Raw genomic sequence first — 22555 nt, forward strand, 5'->3', positions numbered from 1 at the left:
TGCTTCCTTAGATGCATTAATGGGAGATTTCTGGTTTAGCAATGAACTGGAAATGTCCCAGCCAGATATATATAAGGGCTCTGCTACAATTTCAACCCTTTTTATGCCATCTACTTTATTTCACAAAGTTACAAAATCTGTGGATTTAGCATGAACAGGATTTCATTTTGCTTGGGTGGGGTTTGTTAAGGTTTTTCTGTTTGTGGGGTTTTGTTGGGTTTTGGGTTGTTGGAGGTTTTTTTTCGAGTATGACAGTCTTTCTTCCTTACCCCATAGGGCAGCCCAGAAGAAAACAATGGTCAGGGATGGTATTGTGTCTCTCGACACTCATGGCAAAGCATGGTGTCTTTCCAATTTCTACACACTAACCACAACAACGTCTAATACACAAGCTCCTACTGAGCAAACAGCCAGCAGGAAGGAAAGTTTGGCCAAATCAGGTGCATTTAATATGCAGGTAATACACTAAAGCAGCAAGTCATAATTTGAAAGCTCCCTCACCAAAAAAAATGAACTGCTGTTATCAAGCAATGCAGTGCTTGATATCTACATATACACCATACCAATTGTCACCTATAGTAGTCAACATCGTTTCTGAAGTTCCAAATCTGGCAACAAATGAAGAAGCAAACTAATGGAGTATGTACTGTGCTGCACTCTATAATCTGTTTTTATTATTATGCCAAGTAGTTATAACAATCTGATAATACACAGGATAAATTACAGTGGCTCCAAGTAAGAAAATAATTACAAATGCCCCAATACAGCACCTTCCTGTAATGACAGGTTCTTTTCATGTTAGCATTACATGAGCACCAGAGTAACAGCCACAGGACAACATTATGGCGAACCCTCACATTAGTAAGTGTCAATGACATTGCAAGAGAACACATACATATTGTGAGAATGTAAGAAACCCATTTGCATCCAACATTAAAAAGTGAAAGAGGCTTTGACGACATTGACAATAACATATCCCAAGCTTTTTTTTTCTGGATAGGAGAACATTTATGTATTTGTTACTCAAATATCATTGTTCCCAAAGCAGTCATGACCACTTCATTAAAAGCAATGTTAAGTAGCAAAGTTTGAGAAGAACATTAGCGCTTGCTACAAAAATCCCTCCTGACAGAAATTAACTTCTGTCTTCAGTGATGTGATGAAAAAAAGAAGATTACTTACAGTTTTGTAAGACTACCATGCAGCCATTCAGAACACTAAAAGCACTGTGAAGTAACTGTCAAAGCAACTACACATGCAGTGGCCACAGCCACCTTCAATGACACCTAAGTAGCTAGTAAAGGAAATTCAGGAGGAATTTTATTGAAAGCTTTATTTCTGGAGCATGAGACTATGATCAAGTGTAAGTTCTATCCAAACTTTGCATCAAAAAGTCACGGAGCTTGCATAAAAATCCTACTACCACAAATTCTGATCTTAAAGAATTTTTTCTGTCATTTCTAAAATGCAAGTTAATGCCAGCAAAACATGCGAAATCAAAATTCTGCTTTACCTGGTTCAAAAAAATGATGCAATTCTTTGCACACTTTGCACAATACAAAGCTATTTTAGAAAATTATTTCTAACATTACTAGATTAACTATCACAAGTGTAGAATCTGTCGGACTGAGGATGAAAGACACTTCTTTAGCTAGACAGCTCACTGTTAGAAACAGTTGCTGCAAGAAAAGAAATCTTCTCTTCCACAATGCCTGAAGTGTATGAATTTTGAATGTTTATTTTGCATTTGAAACACTTTGAACATCAGGAAAAATAGCCAGAGGTACAGGTAAAAGTACAGTTGAGATTTTCATGCTTACTTATTTCCAAAGATTATTCTAACCCCTCAGAGGAAGAATGTATTACTCCACTGGAACACAGCTGTGTCCTCCACTTGAACCCTAATGGCCAAGCGCCTCGGCAACACTCCCAGCAGATGCGCGCATACCAAGCGTACTCCCATCGCACAGTAATTCAGAAGTGCTTTCCCACTGGGTAGCTAATCAGAAGCAACAGAATATTAAAAGTATTATGCATGCAGAACCAGTGAGGAGTGCTCATAAATGAGGCAAAGGAGCAAGTCCCAGCCAGGCTTAGTGAAACTTTTCCTATCTGCTGGCTCCTGGAACATCAGGGCATGTACTGAGACTGCTACAGCACAGCAACATATAGGAGTCTGGGTAAAAGAAGGGTTCACCATCAAGAAAAGCTAAAAGCGTAGAAGGCATTCTCCTCCACTCCCTAAATACATTTCTCTTACACTTTTGAGACCGATAAGTTTCAATCAGCCCCTCTACTGGAAAAACAGGAGCAACAATTACAGAAGTAACACTGTAATAATTACAAAGTAACCCAAAAACCAATATCTGTCATCATTAAATGATGCAACACTATAAACAACACTGTTCAAAAGCACTACAGTCAAACATGACTTCCAGAATTTGCCCCAGTGGTTTACCATAAAATTTCTTCATGCTCTCGACATTGTTTTCTTTTACAGTCTGAGTCTTACAGTTTAAAAAAAAAAATCCTCCACTGTTGAATTAGTTTATTAAGCTAGGTATGCCATACTGCCTTAAATCCCAACAAATGTGGTATGAAATAAACATGTGAGAGGATATGCCACAGCAGGTTTTTATCTTCTACCCATTTAACACATTTTCATTACATTTCTAACAGCTCTACACCACTTAGTAAAATTAAAAGGTAAATAGCCAGAATAATTCACTTGCTAAAAAAAGAAACTGAGATCTCAAGCAAGCATATCCTTCCACACTAATCTCAGAAGGGAAGGAAGAGTAGAAACTGGACGAGATGTTGCACATCTTGAAGCTTTTTCATTGCCTAGCTTGTCTGTGAAAGAGGCAAAGAATTACTTCAGTTCCTGTTGTATTATTTTCTTAATCACAACAGAGGAAAACCTTTTAGTGGAGATATACAACTGCATACGCATGTTTCTATCATCTTATCTGAAATCCACTTCAGGCAGCGGTGATCACAAATTGTATTTACCACCAAGCATCCTGTGTGTTATGTAGCTGGTGAACAGCCCAAGCATACTTTTGACTGCATTTTAAATTAGGTATCTCTTAAACATCAGCATGTGAAAGCGTTTCATTTTCCAACTACATATTTGGATTTATGTGAGATACATTTGCCTTGATATTTTATTATTTTCCCTTACATTCATTTTGTTCAGTTTTTACAGTATTCCCACATAATTTATTTTACTAAGCAAATGTTATGTTTCACTGTAATTACTCTCTCCTTCCCTCTCTGACCAGGGGATGAATTTAATATATCAGCTTACCTTTTACACTTGACTGTCATATTTTAGCTTATATTTTAAAGCTAGCAACATAAAATAGAACCTTCTGTACGTTTAATGATTGTCAATTTAAAAATAAATCTAGTTTATGAAAGTCCTCAGCAATTGAACTTAAAGGAAAATATTTCTACAATGAAATTTAACCAAAAAAGAATTGCCTGAATTGGGAACAAGAAGAGACAAAAACTTGAAGGAACCTAACAAAAGAATAAAAAAACCCCACCAAACTCACATTGCTTATTTAGGATACTCAAAATCCTAGATGATTTAAAGCAGAAGATCCTATCTGCTTTACTGACCTGCCTGAATAAGTGAGTCTGAAACTGCTAAGACAGCATAGCAATGGTACAATTCCTTCCATTTCACTGAAGTACCTTTCTGAATAGTGTTTGTCGCCTCCAATTCACTGAATCTATCCAGTGCTTTTAAAAGCTTTTGTACATTTAGTTATTGACTGGGCTATGTGAGAAACATTGAAACATTCAAAATACAAAACTTGGTCTCTTGACCTTGTGCTTATGCACACCAAACGACAAGAGCAAGCATTAGCCATAACAACAGTAACAGACTTCATTAAAAAGATCCATATTATGTTTATTTCTTCAAGTAGTAAACTCTTATAGGAGAGTAAACAAAGGAACAAGCTATTTGGATGAGTAACCCCTTAGATGTCAAAACAAATGGGAAAAGCTGACTCAGCACTATTACAGAAGAATCAGTAAGCATCAAAAATTTTGATGAAAACAAAAATTTTCATCAAAAGATGGGAACTGCACCTTAATTAGCATGCTATTAGCTAACAATACAGACATCTTAAAAAATAAATTCCTTGCCCATGCTGTGTGGCAACTACTGCACCCAAAAGGAGCACTCAAGGTATGAAATGTCTTTGTTCACCAGAGCTGTGATGTCATACCACCCCAGTGGTTCACTGATACCTGAACACCTACAACCCACCTACCAAAAATGTTACTTCAAAGCCCTGATGAACAGCAAGTTTTACTAACATCCTCCTACTTCCTAGTACACAACCTAAAGTTTAAGTTCACAAGTACCTAATTGAAAAATAATGCTAAGTTGCCATGTATCCATGGTACCATGCTCTAAGCACTAGAAGCTGCATGCATTATGTTCATGGACATTACAGCACCAAAAGCCAGAACTGAGACCACATCTTCCATAGTAACAGATTCTACCCAATGGAGTTTACAGTCTAAACACATCATGGGATAAAAATCAATACCAGACAGAGCATCAGTGGCAGAGTCAGTAAGAAGACATCAACTTGACAACTTTTTGTTGAGTTTACAACTCTCACACCGATGCACTTTCTACTCTGGTTCATACTGGCTCAAATCCCATCATCTGGGGCAGTCTTCAAGAATTAAATTAACTGACAAAATATTTTTGACAGAACAAGCAGTGTGATTTATGAGCATATGAACTGCCATCTAGACACAAAAACGTGTTTAGAACTGTTAAAAGAAGATTTCAGTGCCCTTTCTCAAAAAAAAAAAAAAAAAAAAAGCACATACAACACTTGTACAGAATACAGTTTACTGAGCTTTAGTCTTTACGCATCACCAAATTTGAATTTTCCTCATTCACCTATCTCACAAAAAACAGCACACTGGTGAAGACTTGCCTAACAGGAACATGTATGCAAACAGGTCTATTTGAAACATCAATATTGCTGTAAAGGAGGGCCAGGTACACTGACAAACTTACATGCCAAAACATCAACCCATTAAGTATCTGTATGCCACCTGTTCCCTTATGTAAATCCCTACTTATTAATTATTAATTTAATCCCTCATTTAAAATTTAAGATCTAGCTTTTAGTGGCACCAAAACAAAGCTCTGCTAAAGACCTAAAAACAAGAAATGTAAATCTGAGCATTTAATTCATTGTTAAGAAGCTCTTCTATACTACTTTTGTGTTTACCTCACTCTGAAGTCTTCAGACTGCAACTGACACAAATCTCTTGCTACTAAAATCTCAACAGACATAACAAATAATAATCACCTCCCAAAATCTACCTAGAATCTAGGGTTATGTGCTGCTCCCCTCATTGACAGAGTAGATCTCTTACTACTCGCTATCATGGTATTTAAGAAAGCAGACAGCTCAAGATGCTTGCTTTATTAAACCTTCCCTATTCAAAACACTTACATTCACCAGCCATAACTGTACTTCATTTCAGTCAACAGAAAGGAAAAGTAAAGTTCAAACATTGGATTTAATGAGAAGGCAAAGAAATACCTTTGCTTTATCACACAATTATCAAACTGTATCACTGAAAATCATCTTAACAATTGTTTTGAACAGCATAACCTTTCCTCAAAAAAAAAAAAAAATTCTCACCCTCACCTTATAGCTAGAAGAGGCCCATAGTGCTGCACTAAAACTTGTGTTACATAAAAAAATGTCTTCACACTGTGAAATGTGGAGTACGTAAATGTAAAATGGAAAGTTTTTACATTGTGGAACTTTAAGTATTCTGTTTTTCTCTGCTGGACAGTCCCACCAGTGAATACTCCTGAATATCACAAAAATTAGGCATAATCAAAGGTCATACATAATTTTATTAATCTCTCCATCACTGCATATATCTCAGGAATTCGTAAGCTCACTACCAAGAGACATTTCACTGAAAAGAAAAGGATGAAGACAGATTATATTTCCATCACTACTGCTACACTCTTGAACTCTTTTCCACTCTCAAGTTCCTCAATACTTGTTTCAAGTATTTTCAGCTGGAACATAGTATAAAATGCTAAACTTTTAGCAGTGTAACAGGTTAGACTGATTATTTGTCAGTTACCCAACAGAATAATTTAATTTGTAATACCTTTTGAATTTGTCAGTGTCTCATAATGATTCATTTGGAAACACCTATTAGAATTAGGGTTTGTTTGTTGGGATTTTTTTTAGTAATAGTTAAAAGCTTAACTAAGCCTTGGGAAGTTTTTCATAGAAATATGCCATCCATCATGTAGTTATATTGACACCACTCAGGAGGATGTGACAAGCTGTTTGTATTTCTCACTATTTGCTTCTATAAAATGAACCCTCATATCCCAATTCAGAGAACTTTATTATTGCTACTTCACAATATTACCTTTCAAAAATATGCCTTTACCATAAAAAGAAAGCTTCTAATACAATATGGCTCTCCCCTTAAAACTTGGATTTAATATTTAGGTTGACCAGAAAAAATTAATGGATAAAAATTAAAATAACAACTAAAAAAAATCATCACCTCACCTATTAGCACAGAAATATAACAGGTAAGAATTTTTAGAGTTTCTGTTTTCCTTAGAGCACCTTACCACTGTGTTAAATTACCTCAGCTAACTGTGTTGAATTAAATTTAGTCTACATGGTTTGGAGTTAGGTGCCTTTTCAGTTGCTTGAGTGTTTGCAAATGTAAAATGCACATAAAAACTGAATGACTGAGTAACAGGCAACAATAGCTGAATAAAAACTGTAGGTGTTCAGAATTCCGTATTCATATGCATAATCTTTAAAGCCAACTATAGAAATTAGAAGCAGAAGCTGCTCAGTACAGCAAAAAGAAGAGTTTCATTGCGGGATACACACTAAGTGTAAACACCACTGGAATTATTCCAAGAAATATAAAAACCCACGTTTTTGAGGTCTCCCTTACATTGTGTCCCAAACCATAACAGACTAATTAAGTAAAACAAACCATGAATTAGTGGTGTTAAAGAGATGCCATATGTTTGCCATCCTTATATTTAATACTAAAATATTTCGACTATTAGCAATGTTAGCATCCATTTTTATAAAAGCAAATGTATAAAAATAACATAATGAGTTAACAACTATACAAAAGACAACACCACAACTACAATTCTCATGGCATAGCTGCCGTCAACCCCTATTCCTGTCTTTCCTTACTCGTTTTTAGCCTTCACTCTACAGGCTATTTCTCCTAACTTAACCTGTGCCTCGGAGTGCTGTTCACCCAAACGCTCCCCGCATGGCTCTAACAGGTCTCCCTTGCGCACACCATACACAATAAACACGCTCAATCATACGAACGACGGCTCTTCTAAAGCCTCACAGTTATTAATTATTTGCATTCCAGTAGCAAGCAATAATCACACTGCCTCAGAAACAGCACCTCATCCCAGATTACGATCTGGAAATGCCACCAGGTCACTGAATCCCACAGCACTGCTGATGACCACATTTTCTCCCACACTTTCTACAGTGGGTACCACACACAGGAGTGGAACACAGAAATTGTAGATGATGCTAAGTTTAACAGACGGGAGGCGGAGCCCGGAACAGGTCACACCAAGAGCAGGAAGAACAGCAAGGTCTAAATTGGTGTTTGTTTCTCTGGTTTGAATGGGGCAACAAGGCGTTAGCGGCTCAAGGGTGAGAAGGAGCAATCGTAGAAGGGTCAAAACGTAGCAACTGCAGGGCAGAGAAGGCGCTGTGGGAGAGCTCGCAGCAGCAACAAGACTCCGGGCAAGGAGCCTGCGGCAGGGTCCCGCACAGACACGAGCGGCAGAGACCGCCGCAGGCAGCGAGGCCCGGGCCAGAACGCCATGTCAGGTGGCCGGGCGAGCAGTCCGGTCTCGGCCGGCCAGGGCCCGCGGGTCGCAGCCTCCGCAACAACCGCGCCGGCGCCGCGCCCGGGCAGAGCAGTGCGGCCGGGGCTCGGCCGGGCAGCGCCCCCGGGGACCGCGGCCGGACCGCAGCTCGCCTGCGCACAGCGGCCGGCGGCGGCACCGCCTCCGCGCCCAGCCCGTGCCGCGGCCCCGCAGCGGAAGCAGCCGCGTCCCGCCGCGCCGCCCCTCGCCGCCCGGCCGGGCCTGGCCAGCACAGGCCCGGGCTCCGCCGCCGCAGGCCCAGCCCAGCCCTGCCCGGCCCGGCGAAGGCTGGGCGAGGCCGCGCAGCGCAGCGGGGTCCTCCGCCCCCGCTCCTTCCTCCCCTGCCTGCCCCGGTCGCTGCCGCAGCCCGCGGTAACTCACCCGCTCCGCCGCCCAGCGCTGCCCCGCGGCCGCGGGGGAAGGGACGCGGCGGCCGCGCCAAAGGGAGGGAGGACGGCGTGCGCAGCTCCGCGGGGGCGCGCGCGCGGGCTGCCCCCGCCCAGGTCGTCGCGCCCGGCTCGGCCCGGCCCGGTGGCGGCCGCGTGCCCGCTGCCCCGCAGGCGCGTGCCCGCTGCCCCGCCGGTGCGCGCCCCCGCGGCGTCCGGCGCGCCGGGCCCGGCAGCTCACGTGACGGCGCTGTTCGAGGGAAGGGATGGGGGCGGGCGGGGGCGCGCGCGCCGCGCAGGCGCCGTGCGGCAGGGAGCGGGGCGCGGGGCGGGGCAGAGCCGCGGGACTCCGGGCCGGGCGGAGACGGAGCTGATCCGGCGGCCGCGGCAGCGACAGGCTCCGGAGCGGGCTCCTCAGCGGAACCAGCCCTCGTGGCCGAGTCGGGAGTGTCCTGGGCACCCTCGGTGGAGTCGGGGGCCGCTACAGCTCGAGGCGCACGGTGGCAACCGGCCGTGCGCATGACTGGCCTGGCTGGGCCCACGGGAGGGTGGGTGGAGGGCGGCCCGGAGGGTTCGCATGTTTTTCCCGTAAGGCCTTGGTTGAGGACACACGTGGGGTCACCGGTGCGTGTGTAATGATGTGGCCTTTTGTCTTAGGAGAGCAGCTGCCACCCCTTCCTCGGTGCAACCCGCATTACACAAGTAGCTTGTTAATCTGTCCGGTGCGCCGGCGGCCTCGGGCTGATTCCTGCAGCTCTCGATGTGCCAGGCTCATCGGTTCCTACATGCTGAGCAGAAAAGTCTCCGTATTTCGGTCCTGGCTCGACACGTCTCCTGCTGCCTATTGGTGCAGGCGCGTTTTGGCCGCCTTTTCCTGGTAGCAGTTTCTCCCTGTGCTCTGCCTGACCTGTGGCGCACATTCAAACCGAATCCACAGCTAAGGCGCTGTCACGATGTGTGTTTGTCGGAACATCGGAAACTGGAGTCATTTGGTCTTTACACAATGTTATCAAAGAGCAGGGCTGTCTTTCCTAAGTTGTTTTACGGCATTAGCTGAATGCAAGCATTCATTACACTGCTTTCAGTTCTGATGGCTGGCATAAAGTGTAGTGCACGCTGGCTCTTGCATATACCAAGTTTCAACACCCTCAAAAGAGAAACAGATTTTTAATTCAATACTATTTCTAAAAATCAAATTTGGAATTACCTTATGAGTTAGTATATTAAGGCTGCCTTTATATATTCATACTTTGTAATGCAAACATCATGCAAGGACAAAAAAGGATGAGGAAGTTAAAATTATGTTTCTTTTAGTTTCTTTTTTTCAATTTTATTTGAGTCTTTGAGATGTGTGTTCACTAGGGCTTTTTGTGGTGCCATGAAGGCTGCAATATATTAAATACTTCTCTTGCTGGAATCACTCTTAAGAAGTATTAAACTGAAGGCATGGTAGCAGCAATATTTACGGGCACCACACAAGGTAGTTGCAAAAAAGCAGTTTTGAAGAAGAGCGCAGATTTTGACCTATTCAACATTTTTTTTCTCCCTGCCCTTCTTAAGTTACAGTTATGCACATTACCACAAATTGTTTTTTTCCAGTTTTCTTCCTGTGCTTTCCCAGTTTCAGAAGGTCTTTCTCCTTTCCAAAGCAAGCATCTTTAAAAAAAAAAAACAAACTGAATTCTTACGATGGCACAGAATTGAGCTACTGGGCTGGTTGCACTAATTTCTTCAAAGGCTTTTTAGGCATGGATTTTTACAAGGCACTAACCCTCTGATACATTGTTGACATTGTATAAAGAAACGAACTTTCTGGAGCAAAATTCAGTTAAACACAATTTGAATTGCCCAAATTTTCCAGCATTCAGCCCTTTTGATTTCATTAGTTTTGACACAAGTGGCAGGCAAAGCACTGCTGGTAATCTGATCATTGTTCATTGCTCTATTCAGTTTTTTCTTTACACTGTCAAAAGTCACATAACTCCAGTGACCCATCTCAGCTTAACAAAGTTTGTGCACTTTTACTGTAACCACACTCTGCCAGTCCCTTTATGTAATGAACTTGCCCATCTGTAGCACCTCTGTTACAGTTTTAACAGAAAAAAAAGCACCCCAGTAGCAAATTCCATAGTTATTACAGAGGCCTTTCCATACAATGACAGACCAGGTATTAACAACTACAACTGCACCATCCACTATCTTTCCTAGCAGCATTTTCATCATGTTGTCCCTTTACACATGAGCTACTTGGTAGTAGTCCAGATCTTGCAAGTTGTTTCCATTGCAAAGCAACCTATATATTTTCAGAAAACAGTCTGCTAGTGCCCTGAACACAAAAAAAAGCAGCAGCAGAAGGCAGTTTCTTCGCTTATAATTCCAGTCTCTTCAGTCACAACTCTTCCCAAGAGGTTCATTAATTATTTTCCTTACAGTCTTTCCATGTTTCTTGTTATAAATGGAGTCTTTGAAAATATGCTACACACAGTCAGATTATGATCACACTGGTCTTAAACGTGGCTTGCTTTTGACTGTTAATTACTAGTTCTTTGGTTGTCAAAAGGTGGAAAGGAGTTAGATTGCTCCCTATGCTTATCTGGATAAAGAATGTATTCAGTATGGTGGTGGACAAACAGGTTTTTTCCCCTGCTGTAGGACGCTATTTGCTACTGTCAAAAAGCTGAGATATGTTACAGCAGTAAGCCAATAACCAAACAATGTCTCACAGGAACATCTTTCTTTTGTCTGCAAGATACTTGATTTAAATGATTTTAAAACCCAAGTGCTGCATCTGTTTTGTAAATTGCATGACTTAAAATGTCATACAAAGCAGAGTTAGATTTCTGGAATATATTGAAGTATATGTACTACAGCATCAGTTGCACTTACCTGCTGAATTTACAGTATCGAACAAGCTTTTTTTTCCTGATTACTATTTTCTGTAGTCAGAAATACTACATTGGCACCCCTTAATAATTAGATAATTGCTTTTCATAGCACACTTGCCATGATTTTTACCAGAATGAACAGCAGACACTGTTCACAACACCTGGGATTTGCCTGTATCACTAGTTTAGGAGGCTCCATAGTTAGCTCGTTTGAAGTCTATTGTAAGTTACTGTGAATTATATCTTTAGCAAAATTTAAAACTATTCGTTCTTCAGATCTGTTCTATTTCTTGGGTAATAAGAACTGACTTTTTCAAATGCAGAGTAACAGCCAATAATCTACAATTTTCTAGTCCTATAATGGAAATCTACATCTTTTGGTAAGAGTATCTGATTTAACACTATTTTCACTTCAATTGCCCACATTTCCTTGCTTTAGTCAGTACAGGAACAGTAACATGTTCCCCCTTACCCACTTTCCACCAAATTTAAGACAAGATCATTTTCTTTCCCCACAATGACTCATTAGCAGCTGCCAGTTCTTGGATCAAACAGCAGTTCCGTGTCTTACATACACTTCAATATATTCCAGAGGTCAATAACTCTGTATGACATTTTAAGTTATGCAATTTACAAAACAGATCCAGCACTTGGGTTTTAAAATCATCCCTTTTCATTTGATAGACAAGGTTTTCCACAGTAATGCATCCTGTCTATCCCAGGAATGGGCTACCCTATTCTCCAGTTTTGTATGGCAGCATTCTTTCTTCTCCCTGCCTTCAAACCGGGACTTCCTTGTAGGATGCTATGGAGGATGAGTACCTGGCAGGAGCTATATACCTAAACACTGTGGTATCTGATTTTCTTCAGATACACTTCGAAAGTTCTCATTTGAATCAGAAATTGAAGCAGGCAACTTGATCTTCTGGCACTGTCCCTGTCACTTCTTGTCAGACCACTTTAAATACTATTACCTCACAAAGCAGCTTTCCACCAATAAGGAACTTGTGTTATTATTGAGATAATTATCAATGCATTAGGACAGTATGTATCAAAATTAACAGCAGTCATGCAGGGGACCATCAAGACAAAAATAATGCCACTTGCTGTGGTTACATGTAGCATTCACTGGAATCAATTTAAAAGATCAGGTTATAATTGTCAACAGTTATTACACATTAGGAGTGGGGTATGTGGAGAGAAATACTTCACCTGACACTTTGGAACAATTGCACTTTAATAAATTAGGTGAGATTTATTTAATCTACCTGTAGATACCAACACTGCAAACTGAATTTGCCATCCCATGCTCCCTTTACAGACTACACTCTCATCTTTAGAGAGCTCTTAATCTAACCTACTTTAGGTATCTCTTAGCATAGGAGATCTGAGATATATGCCTGAGAAGTGAAGAATTCCTTTCATTGAGTGTAAGGGAAGCATCTGCTCTCGTGTAAAAATCTGTATTTCTTCAGGTAAGTCCCTCCAAGCTATTAATAAATCCCACCAAATTTCAGCCTGGTTTTAAGATCTGAATTCAGCTTGTGAAGTAGAACTGATTTTTTTTTTCAGTGGGATTACACAAATTGATACAAAAAGATAATAGTAATCTACTTGGAACAACGTTATTTCTGGTTTGACAACTTTCCCAATACTGACAGAAAATACTTGCTTAATGATACAGCAAAATTGCAGCAAATCTAAAATACTGTTTTGAGTACTCTCAGTAATTATTTAAATCATATTGCTCATATTAAAAAAGGAAAAAAAACAGTATTATTAATTCTGCAGTCAAGCACTCAGAAGCTTAAAATCAATGAAAGTAATCTATGAACCCTCAATCTGGCCCTCTCAAATACATTCATTTAATAACAGAAGATTTTTCCCCCCACCTCATTTGTAAGGACAATCAATGCTCACATAAATAAGCAGTGCTTTACTCTTTTCTTACTGCCAAAGATCTTAAGTCTAACCTAGAATAAATATCCTTAATAACAAATTATATATTTTCTCACTGTTTCTTCTGCAATAATGTAGATGGGTCTGATTACTTCAGAAATTGGTGCTTATTTCCACAACTGCCTCACTAATGTAAGGACTGGAATGGATTTTTATACTCCAAGAGCTGAAGACAGGGAGAATAACAATCAGAAGTATTAATTTTGAATAGTCTGAAGTGGTTCAGGACAATTCAGAAACACAATTCTACATAATTTCATATATACTTAAGTACAGTATTTACAGACTTAAGTTGAAACTGACTGCTCAGCACTTCTGACAATCAGATTCAAGAAAATCACTTAACTTTATACCTGATTTTGGATAATCAGTAATGAAACAGTAATCAGTATAAACTACCTTAGCATTATTTAGGGACCACATGACAGAACAATAAAAGGAATTCATTTTTCTGCTGCACTAGTTCCAAACTCTTCTTCTCACCCCCTTTCCCATGAACATTTCTGATACGTGCTAAGGAATCCTGTAAATACTACCACCATTTACAAATCACATTATGTAAGCCACTAGGTCCACAGTGCAAACCAGTCTAGCAGATGACAAGAATGTACTGCAACATACCTCTTGAGGGCACAAAGCAGTTGTAGTCATTCTAAGCATCCAAAATTAAATGTTAAAGCCTGTCTTCCACGCCAGGCTTTAGCCTAGAGTAATTCTATTTTAGCATTTCTTCACCTGAATTTGTAAATATGCAAATATATAAATATGTAAATATATATATACACACACATTACTTGGAATTTCATTCAACTTGTTCTATGTAGTTCCACCTGCTGTCTTCACAATTTAAGTATGGTTAACATTTTATTTCTTGAAAACTACCAGAATTGTTCCAAGAGGAAGATTTTCTGTTCCTAAGTCATGTCTAAATGGGAATTCAAAAGTTAACTTGATTTTCATTTTAAACAGACACAGCCATGCAAATTTTGCCTCGTTTACTGAAATCAACTGAAGCCAAGCCTAGTCTCAAGTTTACAGCTCAGTGAACCAAGCTTTCCTCACTAATGTGTTTGAGCTCTTAATTGAAACATAACCCTCCTTACCCATAATGAATTCTTTAAAGACAGAGCAAAATCTGATACAGAAATTGCATTAATAATTTTAAGTAAAAAAATTCCAGGCTTTTTACTGGCTGTCGCATAGATTTCTCCTAATTTCATGAGTGACCAAATCAGGATTTTTAACTTGGATACTAATCTGTGTTAAACCAGTACTTACATCAGCCTGCTGTACTGATGAGTTACAGAATTTGTGAAGATTTTCTCTTTGCCATTGTTCCTATAATCTAGTCCATCAATAAAACATTGATGACTTTGGATGTTATTCCAAAAAAAAATCTCATTTCCTCAGGCAAATTAAGCTGTATTCCATTAAACAAAATACCTTTAAAACCATGTTCGGCTTCCAAAGGAAAGATGATCCAATGTTTATTTTACTACTTGAGAGACTGAGCTCATTTACTCCTTCAGGCATTTTTAAATCGTACAGTGCTCTTTATAATGAGGCTCTAACCCTAACTCTTCCAAAAGCAATCCTTCAGAAATCTCATTGACTGATACTATGATCCCACCTCAGCATTTAGAAAGGCAGAAATGTATAACTATAGTTTAAGCAGATATGAGCACTGATCATCTCAGCTGGCTACTAGGAGCACCCTCCAGTTCTCGTCAGGAATCTCAGTCACCACTCTGCAAACTCATACAACAGATCTTTGCTAACACAATTTTGGGGACATCTTCTGTTTGTACATAGCTTCAGTCTTGACAATGAAGCACTCTTATCATACTACTTTTACTTGAATTCTAGTGCTATCTCCAAGCTTTACTGATGCATATAACTCCTCTACTGCAAAAATAGCTTCAAGAACAATAAGCAAGTAACCTATTTTAGTACTGGGAACAGCAAGTCACAAGTAAGCTACATGAAGAAATACTGTACTTTCTACCATTAATTTTTGTCCACATTTATTTATGAGTGAAACAAACAGCAAACATTAGAGCAAAGGGGACATTCAGGCCCACATTAAAAAAAAACCCAAACAAAAACCCAACAGATGCCTGACTAGATTCTCAATTTAGGCACCTCAAGATTGATGACAAAGTACACAAAAATAAGTAAAAAGTGATGAGCATTTCAGCGAACTTCGTAAGTGCATTTCAGTATTTATTTAGATGTTTTAAGCTCTCGCACTAGATTTTACAAGCTGGTGAACACTGGCAAAAGTATTTCTCCCACAGAACTATAACCACACATTCCCAAGACAGTATAAATATATGGTTGAACTAACATTAATACACATCACCATTTTATCAATTACATAATAAAACAAATTATCAAGTATCCAAATATTAAGTTACGCAGCTTGAAAGGCATACAAAATATTACAGAGGTCTGCCCAAGTCATAGCAGAAACTCAAGGAGGAAAAATGAAAAGAAAAAAAAAAAAAAAAAAAATCACACTTTCAACAAAGCAATAGTTGGTAAACAACTCTCAGTAGGTACAGAAAAAGAAAACTACAAGGTTTTTCAGAAATTTTCTGATTAAGAATTTTTAGCTACAATAACAAAGCATTTCTACATTTTAAAAAAATATTTACTAAAGTAAAGGGCATATTCTATACTTCCTGCACAAGACAAAGGCAACATTTTACTAGAAATATTAAATAGCCCCTCCCAACCTTTTCAGGCCCTCTGTTAAGTTGCACATAGAGTGCCAACATTAATTTTACTGTAAGGCTTTTTGTCTGGAGACATTAAAGACTTGTGTGCTTCTGTACAATTTAAAAGTTCTTCTACATGAATAACCAGAGTAATGAGTTGTAAAATGGAGAGGTTCAGGTAACAGAAAAGTACAGATGAAGGGGTAAAAAGTTCCTGTAATTCATAGTATTAAAAAGACAGACTGTGCAAATCCTGATAATTCTAGTGCGATTGTGGGAGACAAAACGTACAGTGAGCAGGCAAAGACTACTTTAGAGGCCATATTCTTCAATATTGAAATGACTGTAGAAAAAAAGACAGTAAGGTCCAAATAAGCTGGTAGTTCTCACATCATCAGAACTATGCTCATTTTAAGGAAAAACATGTAGCTGATATGCTGGGTGTTTTGGCACCTAATCTCTCTACAGATTGATTTATTTTAGTACCCCAATTTTTAGTAGTTGAAACTAGGTCGGAAAGACTCAATGGCATGATTAAAGGATATTTGATCTGATAATTAACGAACAAGGAGACAGCTCAGAAACAGGGTACAGCAAAAACATTTACTGGGTCTCCAAATAGACAGATATTTATCTAAACATAGAAGTTGCATTTCTACTGAGCCTTTAGCCTAATAAATACTCCTAAGGAAGCTTCCTTTACTACTAAAAAATACCAAACTGATGTCTTTGACATGCAGTCTGCTTAATTCTAGTTTTCATCCTTTATTTCCAAAGAAGTACTATAGGCTTTTGAGCTTTACTGAATACAACAATTATTTCGGTGACCATTGGAGTCTTTAAAGCGCAGACGCATCTTGGGGCGGTATTTCTCCAAGTACAGAAGTTGCTTGCTGTTGAAAGCTCCACGCCGCTTCCTAGGTGGAGAAAAACAGATTTTAAACAGAACATTAATCTACTGCCCAGTGAAATAATATCACCAACCAGAGAAAAATATTTTTAGGTCACTTAGAAAAGCCACCTTTAAGTCAAGGCTGTAACCAAAATAGGGATAATTGGAAGTTAAGTGCCAGGAAAGAGGGTGGTAGCTTCCTTTTACAAATACCTCACTGGACCACATGTTCAAAGGAGTACATAGCATTTTACACAGTGTTCTAGTCTCTGATATGCACAAGCCAGAGACCTTACATTAAGATTGTTAGAAGAAACTTCAAATTAAAGCTATGGAGCAGATGCCAGATGGTCTTCTTGAGAACTCAAGTTATTTGTTCTCTTAAAATAATGATGAAGAATACTACAATACTAAGTAAGTACATAAACACTGAAAGTCCCCAAAATAAGATGCTGAACAGAAATTGAGCTTTGTTTTCTCAAACTGTAAGGATGTGATAAAAAGGTACATGTTGGCTGACTGTCTGGAGTGTGTACCTGGCTTCCTATTCTTCAATTCACACACAACCAGTACAAGCTGAATTTAATTCTTCAAATGCCTGGCAATTATGCAGTATTTTGTTATTGTTTTTTATTTTATGCAAGTATTTTGTTATTGTTTATAATGGATGCAGCTTCTTTTAAGTACAGTTGAAACCTGAGAAACTAAAACATTGAGATTAAAATTGTTCTCATCCAACTTACATACCTTGATGAAAAAATCCAAGGAAATACTTGAAGGTTAGGGGGTTTGTGAATGGTTGTTCTGGGCTTTTTTTAAAGCTCCTCAAATAATTATGGATGGATTTTGGTTTTGACAGGAACAGAAAACACCCATTCCACAGGCCAAGTCCTACAGTACTGACTGTATGCAGTACAACTTCAGATGTACTGAATTAAATAGCTTACCAAAAAAAAAAAAGGGCATCAAAGAGAGTAACATTCAGAATTTCCTTCAGTGCCCAAGGATGCATCAACATGTTAAGTCTTGGGAACAGCTACATGTTAGCTTCATACTTACTGTCTTATGAACTGCACTGCATCTTCGTATTTCATTCCACATTCTATCAGTGCAAGAGCAACTAAGACTGGAGCTCTGGTTTAAAAAAAAAAAAATCAGTTTAGCTTTTGTCAAAGCATACTCAGAAGAACAATTTACTTTATACAGTTCTCTCTTCTGCATATGTAATGCTTCTTTTCTGGGAAAACAGAAAAGGCAAATGGTATTTCTACATTAACTCAGGCATTATATCACCTGGTTCTGAGTTAGCCATTCTCATTAAACAGGTTTAAATTTACTCTGGTCAACCTTAGCTTCATTTGTCTGACTTCAGGTACAGGAGAGGACAACAGGAATAAAATGCAAGTAATCTTTAACCATTTGTTTCAAATCAATTGATTCTGAGGAAGAGTTGAATATAGGTTCTGTTCTCCACAATGAATCATCATTAGAAGCAATCAGGATGCCAAAGCAGAAGTCAAAAGAGGGGTCAGGCTTAATAAGAAGCTTGACAAATCCTAGATCTAGGGTCACAAATTTTAGGAACAGATGCAATCCACAGGCTGCTGCACTCTGCTGAGGATCTCCTTGCTTGCCAAGGTGTTCCTCCTCTGACAGAATCAATTTTCAATTAGAAAAGCTTGACTTAAATCAAACTCAAATACATAAGCAATTTATGGCTCAAAAAAAAAAAAAAAAAAATCAAGACAAAGACCTATGCCACACACTAGCAACGAACAGACTTGAGCATCTAGTAGTAAGTTTAAGTAGCTTTGTGCGTTCAGGGATTTAAAAGAAAACTTATATGAGAGAAAGCTAAGACCATCTTTTCAACTAATTAACTGCCCAGTTTTGAGGAAAAACCAACCGGCAGCAGAAGAGGACTTGTTTTGGAAACATTCATCACTACGGTGAAATTTGTAATGTGAAACCATAATGAAGTGGATAAACCAGGCTTATGGACAGCAAGACCAGAAACCTCCATTTTATATTGGACATGCTATATTCTAGCCATGGATTTCAGCAACTCCTTTCTGAACAATCTACTTCTCACGTAGTCTAGAACAGCAGCAGAAAAAAAAAACCCATTATTTTCTCACAAGTGTTAGAACTATATTTAAGATAGTGGTAGCAGACAGAAGGAACAGGGCTAAGAGGAGAATATTTAGCATTACCCCTAAAAATTTTGATGTCACTTAGAAATCAGGCAAACAGCTTTGGGACTCTGGAAAACACTTTTCATCCCCCAGATAGGTGGTGGATGAAAGCTGGTCTTGATATGCCAGAACCACCATTTGTGCTTAATGGTTACAATGCCCTTGGTTCAAGAAGATTGGCAAGAAATGGAGTGGAAGCAGGAGAATCACTAAAGAACAGATCCTTTAAGAAAAATAAAGAAATAGTAAGACCAAAAATATCAATGGGACACCCATCAATATGCTTAGTAGAAGAATATACTTGTTAACCTAATTCTCTAGACTTAGTGAGAGCTATGACAGAAGCATCATCTCTTGACTTAAGACCTATTACAAGTACATGCAACAGTTTCCTGCCATCTTAACTGCTTTTAAGTGTGAGGTCATTCTAATACTGGGTATGTGACTATTTTACATTTGCCTCAAATAAACTTTTGCACTAGATCTTAAGTCTGACCAGGGGTGACATTTCAACAAATCTTTAAAACTTCACCCACCTTCCAAGACCAGCAACACAGTGTACAGCAATACAACAACCAGGTTCTTCACGAAATTTAACTTTAAGGAGGTTTAGCCAATCATCAACAATCTGGTTGGATGGCGGTGCACCGTCATCAAAGGGCCAGTCCTAGAACACAGGATGACAAATACATAAAGATAAAATTCTTGTAAGCTGTGTGCATAGGCAAAAAAAGGAGGGGACACAATCAGCAAAGAGCTGACAGCTAAGGAAAACACTCAAACCTACAATTTTTTAGTAGTGTAACTGTAGCAATATTACGAATACATTCCTTTCAATCAGTTTTCATTGAGCATACGATGTAGCTCAAAACTGAACATTCTTCTGACAAGAAAAGATATCTGTATATCTTTTTCCTCTATCAGCTGCTCGTATACACTCAAGAGTTAATAAGGTGGTGTCAAATAATCTTTTTTTTTTTTTCAAAGGGGGCAGGATGAAGAGGGAAATAGGTTGGCATGAACTCTGCTTATACACTACTTACCAAAACCTGAATGCCTTCTTTTTCCACCGGAGCAGTGTCATAAGTAGCTTCACACACTCTTACCACTGTGGTAACACCATATTTCTTAAGTTCCTAGGGAGTGAAATAAAACAATGCTGTAAAAGTAAATTAGCTTCACTTACCATTTAATATTCTCAGTAAGCTAACTTAGTAATTCATTACAAAATTTTCAGTAGCTAAACTCATGCAAAAGCTTGCTATCCTGCAAAGAACACAGAAAGGTGAAATGACTGAAAACTTGTGTGCTAATGCTAGGTACTTTAAGCTTTTTTGCAAACATAGTCTTATCTGCAGGTTAGGTTTTATTATGTTGGATCAGACTTTCTTCTTTTAAAATCAGATCCAGACAAATACTGACTGATCAAGTAATCCATCTCCAAGAGATCATTCCCTTTGAATGAACAGAAAGCTTCCTGGTTTGCAAAGCTTCATACTTCACAAAAAGCATTCTGAGTGAAGTGCAGTATTGTGATAATAGCTGCAAGTTCCCCACACCCCTTTCTTAACGACTGTACTTGTCACCTATTGTCCTGCCTTCCCTAGTCCACATAGTCCTAGCCACGCCCCCAGTTTTCCCTATTGGTTCCTGTACCCTAACCCCACGTGGCCCTGGCCACTCCCTCGGGTTTCCCCTATTGGTTCCTGTACTCCTAACTCCGCCCCTGTACCTCCCCTGTACCCAGAGGTCACTGGGCCTCTGTGCTGTCCCTGCCCCTCTCTGTTTCCCTATAAAACCCCTTACCCTCTGCCATCTTGCTGTCTATGCTCCACGTGTGTCTATGCTCCACATGTGGCTGTGCATGTGAGGCCTTCGCCCTCGAGGCATCTCTGCCTCGGGGAGGTCGTTGGCCTCTGCTGCACCATGCGAATAAACATCTTCCATGGACACAACGCATAGACCCTCCTCGCCTCCTTTATCACCGCCGGTTGTGGAAGCAGACGAACCAGAGCTAGCCTTATGGCTCCCTGGCCGGTGAGAGCGCAGTGTCCAGCCCTGGGACAGAGGGTTTGGAGCACTGAGGCGCTGAACCGGGCTGGGTAGAGAAGCTCTAGGGTAAAGTCTGCTGCAACATCCTCTAAACCACAACAGTGCAGATCTTCCCCTTCTCTCTCTCTAATTAAAACAGATTTGTTAGAGCACTTCTTGTAAAGAGTTATGAGCACAGGAAAATAAAATAGTCCAGTTCCTGAGTTGTCATAACAAAATTTAGCTTTCCATTTTGCTATTACACTACATTAAAAAAAAAAAAAGGAGCAATCCCCCTTCTTTCTCCCTGCAACAACCCATCATTCACATTGCAACTGTCACAGTTAATGACTGCAGCATAGCCTAAGCATACTTGATCTACTTGTGAGAGTATAAAGGCAAGCAAATCTTATCTCACTCTGTTTCCTGTCAAATATCCTGCACCGAATGCAGAACTGAGTTATAGAACACCTAAAATCTTGCTAAAGAGAGACTTTGCAAACTTGGACCTTCCCAGGAAGTAGCTTTGCAGGGAACTTACAAGCACAAAACCACTTTATACAACTGTGCACTTTCTAGTTCCAACATGCTAAATACATGGTTTAGATGATAAATTCAGCACTAGCAATATATTCCAAGCCACTGGCTTTAGTCAGGAGAATGTACCAAAGCATTTAAAAGTAGCTTCAGAAGCTCTGTATGTAGAGTAAGCCTATTGCCTCAAATTTCACTCAAGCAGATACTATGACACAGAGGATCGATCCTCTTAAGCTACACTAAAACCATGATCTGCTAATAGTGAAGGAAGCTAGGCAGTGAGAGCATATTGCAATCCTGTTATTTTTCCTAAGGTTCTGACCCACAATATGTATCACTATGCAGCAAGTGCAAGGAAATGTTACACCACTTCAGCCTATTCTGAATGTGAGCTCCTACTACTAAGACATACTTGTACTGCTCTACACGTTAACTCTGCTAGGTAATTCCTGTTTACAGACCTAAACAATGTATTTAACGTACCATGTACTAGACAGTATAATTATTACTTGGCTTCACTCTCAGAATTACATTTGTGAAGGCCAAAGTGTATGTGAATAGATTTGTCTGCAGATCTTTGAAGAACAGCACCAGGATTTGGAAAAAAAAAAAAAAAAAAAATCAATATACAGTCTCAGTACCTTGTCATATGGCTTTCAGAGCAGTTATCAGATAGTAAAGGAAATTGTAAATATAGCATGCTGTTCAGGCATTAAAAAAATACATTAATAAGAATTCTGTACTGGTCTTACCTCTATAAATTTGTTTAAGGTTGCATTGGTTGGATTATGTGTGATCAGGAATCTCATGTTCTTGTAGGTGATTTCCACAGGAGCTGGGCGGTTCATTCGGGCCATATTGATTTAGTTAAACATGCAACAAGATTATGAAAGGATTAAAATAAATTCTAATACAGAAGTGATGTAGAGAAACTGAAGTCTACTTCACTATACTCCACGTGAAATTCTCAGTGCTTGGAAGTATGAAGTTGGG

General features: G+C 39.5%; 2 protein-coding genes across 4 annotated transcripts in view; both read right to left on the reverse strand.

Moving 5' to 3' along the window:
* PHF3 (PHD finger protein 3) overlaps window positions 1–8471 on the reverse strand; it is a 51023-nt gene extending 42552 nt beyond the window's left edge. The window contains exon 1 of one of the 3 annotated variants that reach the window (XM_085056569.1): window positions 8339–8471. The gene's annotated coding sequence lies outside the window, so the exon portion shown is untranslated. The remainder of the gene's footprint in view (window positions 1–8338) is intronic. The other 2 variants (XM_085056568.1, XM_085056571.1) reach the window with 2 other exon arrangements.
* Window positions 8472–15393: 6922 nt separating this feature from the next.
* On the reverse strand, window positions 15394–22455 carry PTP4A1 (protein tyrosine phosphatase 4A1). The gene is made up of 5 exons (XM_085056572.1): window positions 22315–22455; window positions 20038–20130; window positions 19531–19661; window positions 17859–17933; window positions 15394–16824 (listed from the first exon to the last, which is right to left on the reverse strand). The coding sequence occupies exons 1-5, from the start codon at window positions 22417–22419 to the stop codon at window positions 16707–16709; spliced, it is 522 nt and encodes a 173-aa protein (XP_084912698.1). The 5' UTR covers window positions 22420–22455; the 3' UTR covers window positions 15394–16706.
* Between the last annotated feature and the right edge of the window lie 100 nt (window positions 22456–22555).

This window comes from Lichenostomus cassidix, chromosome 3 (genome assembly GCF_008360975.1).
Source record: "Lichenostomus cassidix isolate B80296 chromosome 3, HeHo_3.0, whole genome shotgun sequence".
Classification (NCBI taxonomy): domain Eukaryota; kingdom Metazoa; phylum Chordata; class Aves; order Passeriformes; family Meliphagidae; genus Lichenostomus; species Lichenostomus cassidix.